General features: G+C 38.2%; 1 protein-coding gene across 1 annotated transcript in view; it reads right to left on the bottom strand.

Annotated features, from left to right (window-relative positions):
* The window catches only part of SCN11A (sodium voltage-gated channel alpha subunit 11), a 110,517-nt gene extending 93,891 nt beyond the window's left edge, over positions 1–16,626 (bottom strand). Inside the window, exons 1-3 of the mRNA XM_063115299.1 lie at positions 16,360–16,626; positions 12,828–12,946; positions 11,469–11,570 (exon numbers count right to left, since the gene is read on the bottom strand). Of these exons, the coding sequence (XP_062971369.1) occupies positions 11,469–11,570; positions 12,828–12,946; positions 16,360–16,626 (488 nt within the window). The remainder of the gene's footprint in view (positions 1–11,468; positions 11,571–12,827; positions 12,947–16,359) is intronic.
* Positions 16,627–18,243: the final 1,617 nt, after the last annotated feature.

Raw genomic sequence — 18,243 nt, forward strand, 5'->3', positions numbered from 1 at the left:
AAAAACAAGAAGGAACATGATAAGTGATGTGAAAAGCAAAGAACCCTTCTGTCTTATGTGGCCTTGATATTTTATTCTATTTCAATGTGACATTTAACATTCTGATCTTCAGCAAACCAGAGTTCAGAAAGGGAAGCTCCTCAAGCAAGTTCTGGTATTTAGGATTTCCAAGAAATAGGCTCATGGATAAAGTTGTAAAGCTGTCTAGCTTTATAGCCATATTCCTGAGAATAGTTCCAGCCAACATGGGGCCCTATGTTTGGTGGTTGTAGCTTGTCATCATTCTATAGCTGTCAGTCTAATATACAGAACGAGCAATGGTGAGGGATCACTGAAGAGAGTAGATGACAAGGGAGCATACTGGGTCTTGCCAAGCTCTGTGTTCATGGATTGAAAAATTTAATATTGTTAATATGTCATACTACTCAGAATGATCTACAGATTCACTGCAATCCCTATCAAAATCCCAATGGCATTTTTTCCAAAAATATAAAAATCCATCCTAAAATTCATAGCCAAAACAATTTTGAAAAGAAAACAAAGTTGGAATTCTCACATTTTCTGATATCAAAACTTATTACAAAGCTACAGTAATCAAAACAGTGTGGTAATGACATAATGACAGACATATAGACCAATGAATAGAATAGAGAACCCAAAATAAACCTTCACATATCTCAGCTAATGAGTTTCAGCATGGGTGTCAATACTATTCAATGGAAAAAAGACAGTCTTTTCAACAAGTGGTGTTGAGAAAACTGGATATGCACATGCAAAAGAATGAAGTTAGGAACTTACCTTATACCATATACAAAAATTAACTCAATATGAATTAAAGACCTAAATGTAAGACCTGAAAAAAGAAAACTCATAGAAGAAAATATTTGCAAATCATGTATCTGACGAAGGGTTAATATTCAAAATACATAAAGAACTCCTACAACTCAACAACAAAAAATCGAATAACCCAATTAAAAAATGGCCAAAGAACTTGAATGGACATTTATACAAAGATGATATATAAATGGCCAACAAGCATATGAAAAGATGCTTAACATCACTAATCATCAGAGAAAAGCAACTCAAAACCACAGTGAAATATCACCTCACATCCATGAAGATGGCTACTATTAAAACAACAACAACAACAACAAAAACAGAAAATTAAAAGTGTAGACGAAGATATGGAGAAATTGGAACACTTATGTCCTGTTAATAGGATTGTAAAATGGTATAATCCCTACAGAGAACAGTATGGAGTTTACTCAAAAAGTTAATAATAGACCTGCTTTATGATCCAGCAATCCCACTTCTGGGTATATATGCAGTTCAAAGTAATTGATAGCATGATCTTGAAGAAATATTTGTGCACCCCTGTTCATAGCACAACTATTCATAATAGCCAAGAGGTGGAAGCAACCCATGTCCTTCAATAGATTAATGAATGAACAAAATGTGGTGTATACATGTGATGATTCCAGCCTTAGAAAGGAAGGAAATTCTGTGATCATGCTACAACATGAATGAACCTTGAAGTCATTATGTTAAGCGAAATAAGCAGCCATGAAAAAACAAATACTGTATGAGTGTGATTCCACATATATGAGGTACGTAGAGTGCTTGTAAGGGGCTGGAGGAAGGGAGGAATCAGGAGTTAGTGTTTCACGGGTATGGTGTTTTAGTTTTTCAAGATGAGAACAGTTCTGGAGATGGATGCCAGTAATATTGTGCAACAATGTGAATATACTTAATTCCATTGAACTGCACACTTTAAAATGGTTAAGATGATACATTTTACGTTATATGTATTTTACCACAATTTTTTTACAAACTGGGTCTTTCCATTTTCTTCCCTGAATCCTACATTATCTTATATACTCCAATTTATTTACCATTTTCCCTTCCCCCCTGCCCCCCAAAAATAGTCTATATTTTTTGTTATAATCCCAAACTGTCGAAAATGCTGGGTCTGTGCGCACATACACACACGCATGCACAAGGTTCCACTTTGGGGACTGGAACCAGTCAATTCAATCAAACAACCTGCCAGTTTGGCATAAAAGAAGTGAACTTTTTCTGGTAGAATATCCACTCATGACTAGCTCTAAAAGCTAAAGAACCAAGGACTTAGGAATATGAAAAGCCCCCAAGCAGCCAAGCCCAAGAGCAGAAATGGTCATGAGGCTGCCACAGCCAAGAGATTCTCTCTGCTTCAGATTTCTTCTGAGCTGCTCACCTTTTTAGGTGACAAATGAACACACCAGATTAAATAATGACTGTCCTGAAAGATCATCTTCTAAACTCAAATGATCTTTCAGGACAGACATTTATAATTTATAGTTGTTTGTTTTTTAATTTATAAATTTATAGCTACTTTGGAAAAAGTCTGTAATTGCAGATTTGCGGGATTAGGCAAGTCTTCATCTAGATCTCAAGCGAATGAGACAGCAGCCCTTGGCTGCCATTTCTGCCTGACCATTTTAGCCTCCCAACTCCCACCTCCATCATTTTCTTTTTTCCAGCTGTCCCAGTGGTGGGACAGGCAGACCAGATAACATCTGATACCGAATACAGCTATGCCCAGCCTCCTCCCACCTCCACTTGCATGCATTCACTGTCCATTTAAATGCTGCCAGGGGAAGAGCAGCAGATTGCCCCATCCCTTATCCCCTGCTTCTCTGCTTCCCTACAGCCCAGAAAAAGTTCCTTTCATATCTTTGTCTTAAGGGTCTTTTAATAATGAAAATGGCCTTAGCACAAATTAGCTTCCAATTTCTTAGTGCAAATTAGCTTCCAATTTCTTCCGTAATGGAGAATACTGGGGAAGGAAAACTGCTGCTGCATGAGCAATGCCTGCTCCTGATCTGCCCCATCCACAGGTCCTGCTCTACTGACCACAAAGGCTTCCAGGGAAGCTGCAAGTAAGCTACTAGCAGCAGACCCTGCACTCTCAATTAGCTCCTCACACAATAGCCAAATCTTTAAAGGGGAGACCTGATTCCCCAGTGATGCTGCCAGGATGGTTTCTATTCACAGGGGTGTCTGTGCCCTTCTCAAAACACAGCCCCTAAGCTGTTTGGCCTTAACCAGATTCTAGGTCCCAAACAGCAACAGAGAGGGATTGTCCCTACAAAGATTCCACCCAAGAAGGAGAAGAATTCTCCAAAGATAAGTGGACAGGATCAGACCTTGTAGTCAAAGAAAGCGCAATTTCTAAGGTCTGACCTCTAACCCACATCCCAGAAACTTCTAGAACCAAGTAAAGGAGAACAGATGTAGTCTGTGATTTAGAAAACATTTCCAGGAAAATGGTAGCATGGAAGAGCCTTCCCCAATTTTCATTAAAAATCTGTAAAATCATCTCAAAATAAAAACATTTTCTAAAGAAGCATGAGAATGAGCCTCACCCAGATTCCAGTAGGAAAGTCTCCAAGGTCATCAATTGGTCTTTTTCTGGAGCATCTGACCTTGTTCACGTAGCCCCTTTCCTGATAACATTGTATTCCCTGACTGGTCCCTCTAAGGTCTGGAACTCCTTGGTCCCAGAGGCACAAACAGCCGCTAGCCCACTCTAGCCTTCACACTTCTAGTGTGGGTGCTTTCTTACTTGTGTGCCCAAGTCCCTCTAGCCTGAGACAGAGTAAATGAGTCATTGCTCCAGTCATTTAGTAAGTGACAGATGAGCCATTCCATTCACAAAAAGCTTCTTACATCTGCCTGAACCTGAGTGGCTCTCTTTAAATGACTAGAGGATTTGAAAGGAAATATACAGCTGCAAGGGTAACTAATGCTGAAGAGGTAATACAATAGTAGGAATTTGCCAAGTACAACACCAGGAATACTACGACCAACATCTTTAAAAAGGAATCTGTAAGGAACTGAGTCGAGGAAGAATTAAAAACAAGAATACAAAAGGCATTTAGAAAATATTAAAAATTGAAATGTCACATATTAAAATCTTCAAGACACAGGCGAGGTTGTACCCATAAGCATTGTCCCTATAAATATTTTTAGTATTTAAGAAAAGAAGGAAAATTCATGAATTAAATATTCAAATTCATATTTTAGAAAACATTAAGTCCTAATGAATATATAATAAAGAAAACAAAAGAAGGTAGAAGGAAAGATAGATTATTTTCAAAATAGAGTTTAAGAGATGGTTTTAGAAAAACATATAAAATAGACAAGACCCTGGCAAATCTAATCACACACATAAAAAGCCTATGAACAAAATGATAAATAAGAAAAAGGATATAGCAAAATATTTAGAAAAGTTTTAAAACTAAAAAAGGACCAATTACCAAGGAAAAACTTAAAAAGCTATTAATAAACTAATTTCTTCCCATTCCACTATCTAATTTCTTATACCCTCCCCTATCCTCAGAAAAAGATTTGCAGATATAAGTTATTTTGCTGGATAATTTTCTCCCTCCCTCACTACCTTCCCCTCCCACCTCCAGAATGGCTCATGTCTATGCTATAAAAAATATTCCAAAACATGGAAAAAATGGAAGCCATCCAAGTCATCAAAAGCGAGAAAACAAATGTTGACAACAAATTTTATCAAAGATAGCACAAAATTATATATATAATATTGATGTATAAAATATCGATATTATATATATCAATAATTTTATATAATGACAGCAATTAATTACAAGATATAAAGGAAGAAAAGATCACATTTACAATAGCAACAAAAAAGAGAAAAATCCAAAAACATAATTTTAACAAGCAATATGGAAGATCTATATGAAGAAAACCTTAAAGCAATTTTGAAGGACACAAAAGATTTAATAAATGAAACACATGTCATGTTTTCAATGAGTTCCAACCTAATAAAGATGTCAGTTTTCTCCAGGTTAATTTATACATTTTGTCACCATTTCAATGAAACTAACCAAGCTGACTATAAAATTCATGTGGAAAAGTAAAACAATGAGAGCTATAAACATTCTCAAGCAGAAGAGCAATGAGGGGTGTCTTTAGTACTCTAGACATTACAACATTAGGCAATCTTGATAGTTAAAAAGTGTGGTTCTGGCAGATAAAATACAGACCAACAGAACAGAAGAGAAAGTCCAGAAATAGATCCAAATACATGAGTAGCATCTCAAATCAGACGAGAAAAGGTGGACTATTTAATAGATGGTGTTGGGACAAATAGATAGACACCTGAGATGGAAATATGATGTTAGATCTACTCATCACATCTACACCTGGATGAATTAAAAATTAGTCATTTAAATTTTAATAAAAAGAAACTATAAAAGCACTACAAGAAAATATGGCAGGTTTCTTCTGTAAATTAAGGACAGAGTAAGTCTAACTATAATTAAAAATCCATAGGCATAAGAGAAACAGTAGTTAAATTTTATGACGTGAAAAGAAAAAAACACCATAACCAAAATTAAGAGATGATTGGCACTTGCTTCTGGTGATGGATGTGTGAAGCGGTTGGGCAAATCCTTCCACAGATAATGGGTATTAAACCGGGCAAAATATGTAAGAACAATTATTTGAAGGCCCTGGAAAGTGAACAAAAGGAGGCAGAAACTGGAGGAGAGTTTCCTCTTAAAGGAAGGTAACTGCAATGCACAAGAATTGTCAGAATGTATTGCCAATAGGAGTGAACCACAAGAAATGTTAAAGGGAGTGTTCAGGCTAAAGGGAAATGAGATCAGAATATAACTTGAATCCATAGAAAGGAATGTCTTTAACACATACATGCCCATTTAAAGCAAAAATTATAAACTGTATTATTAGATTTATTATGTATATTTATATAAATATATAACAAAATAATAAACAAATGGGGAACTATACTGTGGCAACGTTCCTGTGTTTTCCCTGAAGCAATTCAATATTAACTTTAAGTATATTGTGATAAATTGAGTATGCATAATTTAATCTCTAGAGTACCAAAGGTACAAAAAAAATAGAAAACTAATAGAAAAATTACAGACCTAAATCTAAGTATATCCATAGCTATATCAAATATAAAAGGGCTAAACATTTCATAAAAAGGCAGAGATTGAATCGATAGACTGCCTAAAAAAGCAAAAACCAACTATATGTTCTTTACAAGAGATGTGCTATAAATACAAAAACACAAAAGAGTTAGAGTAAAAGTACATTAAAGTACATTCTATTAAAAAAAAATGTACCATGCAAACAAAGAGTATAAGAAAGCTGGAGTGGCTATATTAATATCAGATAAAACAAACATTAAAATGAGTATTTCCAAAGATCAAAGAAAACATTTCATAATGGTAAAAGAATGAACCCATCAGGAAGATATAATAATCATAAGTGTATATGTGCCTAATAATAGCGCTTTAAAATACATGAAACAAAATTTGACAAAAATAGAGGAAGAATAGAAAAACCTGTAATCAAAGGTGAAGATTTCAAGACTCTTTTCTACTAATTCATAAAAGCACTAGATTAAAAAAAAAAAAAGTTTTAAAAGATCTAAATGACACTATCAACCACCTTAATGTAACTGACCACTCATGAAATTTATATCAAACTGCAGAATTCACATACTTTTCAAGTGCACACAAAACATTTCCCAAGAAAAAGTATAAAACAAGTTTTTCTTGATTTTGAAAGATTGAAATCTTACAGAGTATATTCTCTGGCCACAGCTAAATTAAATCTGAGTTAAATTGGAAATCAATAACTGTAAGACAACTTCAAAAACATTAACTATTTGGAAATTTTAGAGACAAACTTCTTAATACTACATAGTACAAAGAAGAAATCATGAGAAAAAGTAGATAATAAAAACACAACATATTTACATCTGTGAATGTAGCTAAAGTAGTGCTTGGATAAAAATGTATAGCTTTATATAATTGTATAAAAGAAGAAGAAAGATCTAAAACCAACTATTTAATCTTCCACCTTAAGCTAGAAATAGAAGAGCAAATTAAAATAAAAGTAAATTGAATGAAGAAGTTAATAAAGACATTGACACTAATATATCGCTGGTAGGAATTTAAAATGGCACAGTCATTTTGGAAAAGTTTGGCAGTTTCTTACACAGTTACACGTATACTTATCATAAAACCAAGCAATTTTATAGCTAGGTATTTATCCAAGAGATGCAAACATACATCCACAAAAAGACTGTTAAACAGAAATGTTCATAGCAACTTTATTCATAATAGCCCCAAAATGGAAACAACTCACATTTTCATCAACAGGTAAGTGGGAAAACAAATTTTGGCATATCCATACAATGGAGTATAGCTATGCAACAGTAAGCAAAAAAAAAAAAACTAGTAATTTATGCAACAACATGGATGCATCTCAAAACATAATCCTAAGTGAAAGAAACCAGACACGAAAGTATGGTATTGTTAAATTAAGACATAGCGAACTGTAACCTAATTCAATGTGTAAACAGACTGTGAACTACTCTTATAACGAGTAGCCGTGTCTCAGACAATTACATGCAGCCGACTGTTCAAACTACATTCAAACAAGGCAAATGCCCAGCTGTAATCAATCCAGCTGTTTCTGTACTTCATCTCCATTTTCTGTCACTTTCTTTATTCTGTCTATAAATCTTAGCCAATGGCAGCGGCTCTGGAATCACTCTGCATCTATTCTGGTGCTGGTGACAGCCCAATTCATGGATCATTCTTTGCTCGATTAAACTCCATTAAATGTAATTTGTCTAACGTATTTTTCTTTAAATCATATGATATGTATGGCATCATACATACCATATGATTCCATGTATACAAAATCCTAGAAAAAGCAAAACTAGTCTAGAATGACAGAAAGCAGATCAGTGTTTGCCTGAGGTTGGGAGTTGGGTAGGGAATTGACTGCAAAGAGGCATGAGGGAACTTTTTGGGTGATTGAAATATTCTGTATGTTGATTGAGTGGTTTCTATTACATAGTTAAATATGTGATAGAAATGAAGGGTCTCTCATTTATTCAATTTATTATTCAATATATACCTAAAAGATTAAAACAGTTAATATGTTAAACTAGAAAAACTAGGCCAACATATAAGAAAATATTTACCAAAACATGGAACTCTAAATTTTAAAAATTAAGTTGTACATATGAAAAGCCAATTAAAAATGACAAAAAGTTAATATTTTAATTATATAAAGAACTCACTCAAAGTGACCAGGAAAGAAATAAAAATTATATATGGGCAAAGATGGGAATATACAATTCACAAACTAAAATACCAAAAAAAAGTCTAACCCACCTGAAAATTAAAGAAATACAATTATTTTTAACTCCATAAATTAGAGAAGTAAAAATTTAATGATGACAAGAACATGACATGAGTGGTTATTAGAATACACTGCTGATGGCAGAGTAAATTAATATAAAGTTTTTGAAAAATATCTTGCCAACATATATGTTTTTAAAGCATTAAAATGTGCCTTTTGACCTATAAAACCCATTTCTAAGAATCTATCCTGAGAAAATAATTTTAAAATAGCTTTGTGCAAAAATATGCTTGTCACAATTCTATTTATACTACTAAAATACTAGAGCACTTAAGTCAATTATGGTTTATTCATCTGATAAAATATTATAGAGCCATCAAAATGGATTCCTGAGAGGGCCACAGCCCCCTCTACCCAGAAGCAACCAAGAGAGCACACCCAGAGTCTTGGGCAAGGAGCCAAGGGCCTCAGCTCCCAGTACCTGGAAACAGGCAAGAGAACATGCCAGGGGGCCTAGGCAGGCAAGAGAGCATGTCCAGGGTCCTAGACAAGGAGCCTAGGGCCGCAGCCCCCTCTGCCTAGGAGCAGGCAAGAGAGCACCTCTGCGGACCTAGGCAAGGAGCCAAGGGCAATACCACCCCATCCAAAAGCGGGCAAGAAAGGTTGCCAAAATCATCACTTCCCCACAGGTGGTCCACCACAGCCACCACCACAGCCACAGCTGCTGAAAAAGTGGCTTGATGCCACAGCAGCAGCCACAGCTACCATAAAGGTGGCCCACCAGACACTCAATTGCATTGACACAAGGAGTCAACAGTGGAAACCAGAAAAAGAAGAGGCTGTGTCTTTCCTCAAAGCCCACTCCAGAGTAATAAAAGAAGCAACTGCTCCACAAGATGACCAGACATCAACATAGAGATACTAGAAATATAAAAACCTAAGAAAATATGACACCATCAAAATAGTACAGTAATTCTCAAATACCAGACCCTATAGAACAGGAAACCCTTGAAATGACTGAAAGGGAATTCTGAGCAACAATCTTAAGGAAACTCACTGAGATATGAAGACTCAGTTAGAAAACATAATGAAATGAGAAAAAAATCCAAGATATGAAAGAGGAAATTTACAGAGATTTATACCTTAAAAAAGAATGTAGCAGATCTCATAGAACTGAAAGATTCACTCAACAAAATAAAAAACACAACCAAGAACTTAAACAGCAGGCTAGAACAAGCAGAAGAAAGAATTTCTGATCTTGAAGATGGCCTTTTTGAAATAACCCATGTGGACAAAAAAAAAAAAAAGGAAAAAAGATTTTTAAAAATGAAGAAAATCTAAGAGAGCTAGCAGACAACTTTAAGTGCACAAACATTCAAATCATGGGTATTCCAGAAAGGAAAGGACATGGAAAACCTATTCAATGAAATAATAATGGAAAACTTCTCAGGTATAGGGAGAGACACAGACCTTCAGATCCAGGAGGCTCAAAGATCCTCAAACAGATTTAACTCCAAAAGATCCTCTCCAAGACACATTATAGTCAAACTGGCAAAGCTCAAAGACAAAGAGTCTTAAAAGCAGCAAGAGAAAAGTGTCGTCACCTATAAGGGAGCCCCTATCAGACAAACAACAGACATCTCAACAGAAACTCTACAGGCCGGAAGAAAATTGGATGATATATTCAAAATAATAAAGAAAAAAAGCTGGCTGCCAAGAATACTATACCCACCAAGGCTATCCTTCAAAAATGAGGGGAAAATAGTTTATTTCCAGACAAACAAAAGCTGCGAGAGTTCATCACCACACAAGCAACCCTACAAAAAATCCTCAAGGAAGTCCTGCAACTGGAATCTGAAAAATGATAATCACTACCATGAATACACAGGAAAGGACAAAACTCACTGGTAGAACAAAAATGCAAACAAGAAAGAGAATGAAACTAAATCTTACCACTACAAAAGCCATAGTGACAGTGTCCCAATGCTCCTACTTTTTTTCTGATTTTAGTAATTTCAGTCTTCTCTCTTTTTTCTTGGTCAGTCTAGATAAAGGTTTGCAAATTTTATTGATCTTTTTAAAGAATCAACTTTTGTTTTTGATATTCTCTTTTGTTTTTAAATTCCCTGCTTCATATATTTCCGTTGTAATCTCTGTTATTCTCTACTTATATTGGCTTTTGGTTTAGTTTGTTCTACTTTTTCTATTTTCTTGAGGTTGAAGTTTACATTACCAATTTGAGATTTTTCTTATTTTTAATATAGATGTTTACAAGTATAAATTTTCTTCTAAGCACTGCATGAGCCCTGTAGTCTATAAATTTTGATATATTGCTCTTTGATCTTTATCTCAAAGTACTCTCTAATTTCCCTGTGATTTTTCTTTTTCCCCATTGTTTATTTAGGATAGAGCTATTTAATCTCCACACATTTGTGAGTTTTTAAAATTTCCTTCTGTTATTGAGGCCAGAGAACATCTTTTCTATGATCTTAGTCTTTTTAAAAAATGAAAAATTTAAACAAAAACAAAAGCAAAAAGTTCATGAAAAGATTTCCTTTATCTTTCCACTCTGTTTCCACGAACTTTTTGAAGTGCCCTGTGTTTTTATTCTGTTTTATTGATTTTTTATGCAATTTGTGTTGCTAAACTTAGATTATTTAATGTTTGTTCTTGATTTCTTTTTACTAAGTGGACTTGTTGATTTACTTAGAAATTAATTTGCCTTTGAAAAGTTTGTTCATCTTCCTCTGTTGAAATTAATTTGATATTTGCATGCTTTTGGAAGACTTTATAGAGCTATTTCAAATAATTGTAGAGATCATAAAATGAAATATGTCAATTTTAATGTTTTACATCTCTAGTTTTTGTGAAAATTTGAAGCCCTACTTCCTACAGAGTATTTTGTTATTCATCTCTTTTTCAGTTTATGTATTTGTTCTTTGAACAAATAAATGTGCACATCCCTAAATTTTAAAAAAGTGAAAAAAATGAATTCCTACAAAACCTATGTAAGTACAAGAAAACCACTTAAAATCTAGACATAAAATTGTATGTGTACTATTTATTACAAATGTGATTTTAAAAGGCTTTTAAAGGCAATTGTAAAAAATATGTACAACAATAAAACTGACTCTGCCATCATTTGTGTTGGGGAATTGGGATTATTGGTAACTTTTCTTTCTCTTTATATATAAACTCTAATGCAATCATAGATATATTTAATTTAAAAACGTAGTATGGGTGAGTGATGGGAAAACACTTACTCGGCACCTTCGGTGTTTATGTTACTGCTGTCCTTTCCGTGACCTCTAGCCATGAACACACAGTTGATGATGACAGTGCAGATGATTAACATGCTGAACAATGTGACTGGCATCCATTAAGGCAGATACACAGCAAGATGGCACATGTTGTTAGTTATTGTGGCGAAGACTGTGGGTGTTCCTCCAGGCCCTTCTTTCCACAGGTACATCTATCCTCTGGCTGTGAGTGCTGGAGGGACAGCTCACAACTGTTTCTTCCTCTGGAGAATGGCAGCCCCCTGACCTAGAGAGCTACAGACCCCTTCCACACATTGCACTGACTTAGACCCTTGCTTCAAAGTTGGACGGTTCTGTGGTGCTAGTCATGGTCCAGAGATCCCCATGGAATTGGGCTGAAGCAAATTCAGCTGAGACCACATCCTTGCTTGGCTCTTCCTTTCACCCCATCCTGCTTCCTTTTCCTTCCAGAGAGCACACCTCTATTAAATCACTTAAATAAGAATCCCCATCTCAGGCTCTGCTTCCAGGAAGCCCAATCTAAATAGAAGTTCATTATCATTCTGCTCATTATTTGATTATGTCTACAGATCCATGCTTTTTTTCCAGCTCCCCTTGCCTAAAACCCCCTAGTGTCTTCTCCAGCACAGCAGAAATGCTTAATAATTCTTACCTGTCTTTATCCTTTAAGACTGAGGTTGCAAACTCTACGTCTTAAGAGCCTGGCAGGTCATGGGTGAAATGGGCTGATACTGGGCCATGGGAGGAGTACAGATGGGATGAAACAGAGCTTACATGCCCCCACTAAAAGAGGCAGCTGTTTCTCACTGCACCAATTTTTGCCAAGTAGACACATGGGTCTAGCTTTGCCAGAGGTTCCACTTTTCTGGAGAGGATGAAAATCTGAATCTGTATTCCTGTTAGAAACTGTCTCAAAAAAGTTTTAAACACCGTGTAGGTCCAACACAACACATTTATCAGCTGATATGGTGCACAGGTTGCCAGTTTACAAACCTTGTTTGGTTGTGCACTTAGATTCTCTTTCCTCCAGGAAGCCATCCTTAATGCCTCCAAAGCACAGCAGTGCCTCTCCATGCTACCACTTCTGTAAAACTGATCTCATTAAAGAAATTGCCTGTCTTTTGGTCTATCTCCTTCTGAGGCTGCAGAATCCCAGAACAGGCACCACACCTTGCTCACACCCAGCACCCAACACAGTACTTGCCACACAGCAGCAGGCATTCAGCCAGTATCTATTGAAAGAATGAGCTATTTGTCTCCACTCAATAAACATTTGAACACCCTGGACTCACACACTTTTCACATGACTTGGACAGAGCAAAAGGTGCAACAAAAGGATATGAATGGACTGAGATTCTAATGGCTAAACTTCTGATTGGATTGAAAGGTCCCAAAATGAACAAGGCACGCTTGGCACTGAAGCGGTAGATTGTTCTCTGTTTGTTCAACACCATAAATGTCTGCAAACAAACCAAACACAACAGGAATTAAATGCGGTGACAAAACAATATTTGTCATGAGTTCATTTAGAGAGAATTCAGTGGAACCATGGGTTGAGGCCTGGCTTGGCTTATTATGAGAACTGCAGCTTCTGATAGCAGGGCTGTCTCTCCAAAGCCCAAGGTAATTTTGACCAGCTACATGGTGACTCTGGAGGCCAACAGATCTCCCCATGTGGCCTGGGTCACAAGACAAGTGTTGGACTGTGGACTATTCAGGGGATACTCAGAAGGAATCAGAGATGGAGAACATGGGTCCTGAAAATATGAAAATTAGGGATATAGACTAATAACTGGGGCAAAAAAAAAAAGCCCTGAATATTGTACTGCATGGTACGTATCTAAAGGCAAGGACTAGAAAAGAACTGAAGAGACAGAAAGTGAGTTTGGACATTCAGATTCAACAGATTATTCTAAAGTATTTCGATGATTAATGAAAACTTTGTAATGAAGCTTATAGTAGTAAGGGACCTATAGAGTCCACATTGTTATGCCTCAGGGTTGAGCAATTTCAGTTTTAGTAGTTTCTTGAGGGTCTTCAAGAAAAAAGTCGCCAAGGTTCTTAGACTTGCTCTCCCATTCCCCCCATGGACATAGGGGCAAATCTGCCTGAGGTTCTTAATTGGTGGGAGAGGGAGGTATTGCCCCTACAAAAGGTGTTTGGAAATGTGTGTGGGTGTTTTGGTTGTCTGTCATAATGACTGGGAGCTCTACTGGCCTTTAGTGAGTAGATCCATTGTCCCACCCATAATGCCCAATTGGGCCCCACTGAAGAACACTAAACTCCTAGCTGTCTTCCTGGCTCTGGGAATGAAGCAGCCCCTGGACAACAACCTTTTACTCACAGGCTTCCAACATCAACCCCAGGCCTCCCCCTTTCCATTTAACCATAATATGGCTGTCCCCTTATCTGTCTCCAAGGTTGTCAGTTACAAAAGCCTTCACAGAGTGAGGGTCATTCCTGTTTCCTCATCTCACTCCTTTCATACTTGCAAAAAACAAAAAAACAAAACTGTTACTTGACCATGTAATCCAGCATGTTCTCAGATAGGAAAGACAGATGTTGGCACCCAGGCCCAAAGATAGCAGAGTGAGTGCTGCCTTGGTTTATGTTCCAGCACATTAGCCACTGCCAACCATTAGCCGTCCTTCAGTGAGTTGCTGGAACTTATTGGTCTGGTGGCCATCTGGCTGCAGGGAAAAGTGTGGACAGGGATATCTTCCTTTGCCTCCATAGCAAAATGAAATGGGACACAGGGTTCTTTAAAAGCTACGATCCCAGGAACCTAAGACCCACTTTGGAGATTCTATGCCCTTCCTTTGAGTAGACAGACAATTTTAGGGCAAAGAGCAAACCTCCCTTTCAGGTGGGTCACCCCAGATTAATAGGTGGCATGAAATGGCTCTGCTTTTGTGCCCTTTGATTTTGATATTTTATTAATGCTGCTTACTGCTTTAAATATTTTAACTAATGGTATACTTAACTATATTTGCCAGGGCTTTAATGATTAAAGTGGTAGGTACCAGCTCCTCCTGCCTGTTTGCTGATTCATCTCCATTCCTTTTCCCTGTAGCTCTTCAAAATGGGAGCTTCTAAAGAGAGTAAATGGCCTGCGACTGTAGAAAGAGCCTTTGGGTTTGTACCCTAGCTCCACTACCACCTGGTTGTTTGACCTGGCATATGTCACTTCCCCATGTAGGCTTTCTTTTCCTCATCTGTCAGGAAGAGTGCTAATGACAATCACAGGTACCTCAAGTGACTGTTGAGAGCACTGAGCATGTGAAATCATGGGTGTGCACAGCTCTAAACGAATATCATATCTTCTGGGCCGAGCCCGTGGCGCACTTGGGAGAGTGCCGCGCTGGGAGCGTGGCGACGCTCCCGCCACGGGTTCGGATCCTATATAGGAATGGCCGGTGCACTCACTGGATGAGTGCCGGTCACAAAAAAGGCAAAAAAAAAAAAAAAAAAAAAAAACGAATATCATATCTTCTGATTTAAAGAGAGGACCCAGCCCAAGAAGAGATGGTTCTAGAATATCCCCCCAGGCTGTAAATGAGCCTGTCCTTCCCGGACTGTCCACAGCACAACCAGCTGTTGCCTGACTGATGGGTTTCCCGTCAGCACTGAGGCACAAGCAGGCCCCTGGCAGTTAACTTGCCCCCAGTGACCATGCTCCCAAGAAGCCTCTGGAATTCTGGTGCCTAAGTAGAAGGAGAAATGTTGAAGTTGTTTTGCTCCTTCACCTCTCTTCGCCTTGTTTGTCCTTCCCACTTACACTCCACTTTCCTTTATACACACAGTCCCCAATTGTCCTGGCAACCCTAAGTCTGTCCCAATTTAAGGATATGCAAACCAGGCAAGCTTTCTTTGAGATGTCAGTTTCCCATTGTGCCAGCAAAGGATGCTTTTAGTTTCCCATATTTTCTAGGATTTCCCTAAGCTCTCAGCCTCCTTCCCCTCAGACCTCAGTCTGGCAAGGTAGGTTTTCCATCTCCTGCTGGATCACACAGTGAGATGATGCTAGCAAGGTTTCCTGAGACTTTCCTGGAAAGGGTAGTTTGTATGACTGTAATTACAGTCCGAGGCTTTCGAGCAGCCATCAGAGGAGCCCAAAGTACACATTTCCTCACTCAAGAGCCCTTTTAGGAAACTTTTACGAGAATTTCCCTGCAAGAACTACATCCAGGTAGGTGAAACAGTGAGGCTTTCACATATTTGCACTGGATTTACACATAATCTGTGTGTGCCCACTTGGTAACCATTTTCTTAGGCTTCATTTATTGAGCTCCTACTAAGTATCATGTGTTGGGTTGAGCTTCATTAATCTACTGATTTAATAGCCTAGGAAGTCTATTATTTAAGAGTTTTTCAAGGTTAAATCTTGTTGCAGAAATGGGCATTCCCGTTATTCACCTTTTATGTCAGTATAATGTTTTGTACTTTATAAAGTACTTCCATAGCATGTCTATGCAGTAGGGTGGGAAAACCAGGCATGATTCCCATTTCACAGATTAAGGAAGAGTATTTGTGAAGTAACTTACCCAGAGTCATCAACCCAATCACTTGAAATGGCCTACACTAACTTTTCTGATTGCTAGTCTGGTCCTCTTTCCGGACACCATTTTGTGTTTTCTCTGTTTTCCTTTTAACCTTTCTACTGCTCCTTGTCCTCATCTTCTACATTACAGGCATCACAGAAATAAAATGAGGACTGAAAGGAGTTCTCAGGACTATGAAGTCAGTAACAGGGTGTAATAGCAAAGGAGAATTATGGCCTGCCCTCTACCAATCCCAAGATTGGTGTTTGGATAATCTGTAACACCAGTTATAACTGCATGGTTAGAGCACCCCAGCCTCCCCATGGAAGTACCTTATGATTTCTGTAGAATGGGTCCAAGTCTTCCAGGGGCTTCCCTATCAGCTCACGGGGAATGCCCCCATAGAGCTTGGGCAATGTCCTAGAGGCCTTTAGGTCAAGCTGAGGTCGAGGCTGGGGCTCTGCCACTGTCTGGCCTTTGAGTTTCTTTTTCTCCTTTTGGATGGCGATCCGCTTCTCGATTGCAGCCAGAGAGTCAGAAGTGAAGGGGCGGAAATTCCTTGCATCTGGGAAGATCACCGGGTAGAACCTGTCATCCATCTTCACCCTCGGGACAGAGACAAGCCACAGATCCTCTGAGCTCTCTGAAGGTAGGAATAAAGCAGCCTGCCTGGGATTCTGCTCTCAAAGAATGCTGTCATGGGGATCTACAAGAGTTGAAGCTGAGGTGAGTGGGCTTGGGAGCTGATCGGTTGTGGAACAGGCCCGAAGAAGTGGCCACCACTGTGGCTATAGCAAGAAATTTGAGTATAGAAGAGCAGGGCATCATTCCTGGAGTATCTGGGGATAGGTGGGAAGTTAAGTACAGGAACAAGTGAGCAGAAGCAGCCTGGTGTCCACAACTGAGACCCAAACATTGAGCAAGACAATGAAGCTGAACTAGCTGAACTGCTAAAGTGAGGCCTGCAGGCAGACAAGTGGTTGCCACGGTATGAACAGGAGGAGAAGGGATAGGGAATGGAGTGGGCTATAGCTATGGGTTGCAAAAACAAAACTGTAAATGCATGGGTCTTTTCTCACATTTGGTCAGCAAAGTTTTTAAAATGTGATGAAATGGAAACAAATGATCCATAAATACAGGCATGAACATTGATACTAACACCTGTGATCCCATGACAGCTCTCTTACTTCTGGGACCCAAACTCCAAGAAAGCAGGATTTTCCAAAGATAATCAGGTCACTATACCATGGGACAATAGCTTCTGTAAGAACTTTCTCTACAGCCTCAGGGTTAAAACTAGACTCTGAGAAAAAGCAGTAATGTTCAGTTGAATGCCTGTATTCCCTATGCCAGGTATCCTCTTCCTTTCTTATCTACTGAATATGAATCTAGGATTGACTCTTACACCACTCTAAGGAATTATGGTTAGAAATCTAACACATCATTGGTTTGTTCATCCAACAACTATGTGCCCAGTGTCTGTTCTAGGCATGGTGCTTGGCACTAATGGTAAAAAAACCCCACAGTCCCTGTCCTCCTGGTCCTACAGTTATGCTGTCCTGGTGGAGTGGAGAAGAGAGATAAAGGCAGAAAATACAATAGAGTGGGACCAATGCTACTCCAGGGAAAATAAGAGCATGCCATGTCTGTGCATAGGCTAGGCATCTAACCAATTTTGGGGAATCAGGGATGGTCTCCCAAAACTTTAATGTCTAAGTTGAGACTGGAAGGAGAAATAAGACTTAGACAAGGAAAAATGGGGACGTTAGGATGGAAAGCAAATAGTGTGTACAGAGAAAGAACATGGTGTCCAGCAAACAGTTCTTTTTGCCAGGAATGGAGATTTCAAGGGATGGAATAGCCAGATAAATCTCTGTTCAGCAGAGAAAGAGAGAATGTGCAGGCCTGTGAGCCTTAGAAAAGACCACGGACTTCTGAAAATAATGAGGAGTTGCTACAGGTTTGGGTTTTTATTATCATTGTTGTGGTTGTTGTTGTTGTTGTTGTTGTTGTTGTTGTTGTAGAGGAGTAATACTCTCAGGGTTTTTTATTGTTTTTGCTTTTTAAAAATCCATCTAATTGGTAGGAATTGATAGGGCTAGAGAAAGAAGACTGAAGGTGGTGGTGAGGCTAGAGTCAGAGAAATGAGCTTGAAAACTATTGCAACAAATCAAACCACAGAGGATGACCTAATGGAGTGGATGGATTTGAGAGTT

Source organism: Cynocephalus volans, chromosome 11, assembly GCF_027409185.1.
Source record: "Cynocephalus volans isolate mCynVol1 chromosome 11, mCynVol1.pri, whole genome shotgun sequence".
NCBI classification, from domain to species: domain Eukaryota; kingdom Metazoa; phylum Chordata; class Mammalia; order Dermoptera; family Cynocephalidae; genus Cynocephalus; species Cynocephalus volans.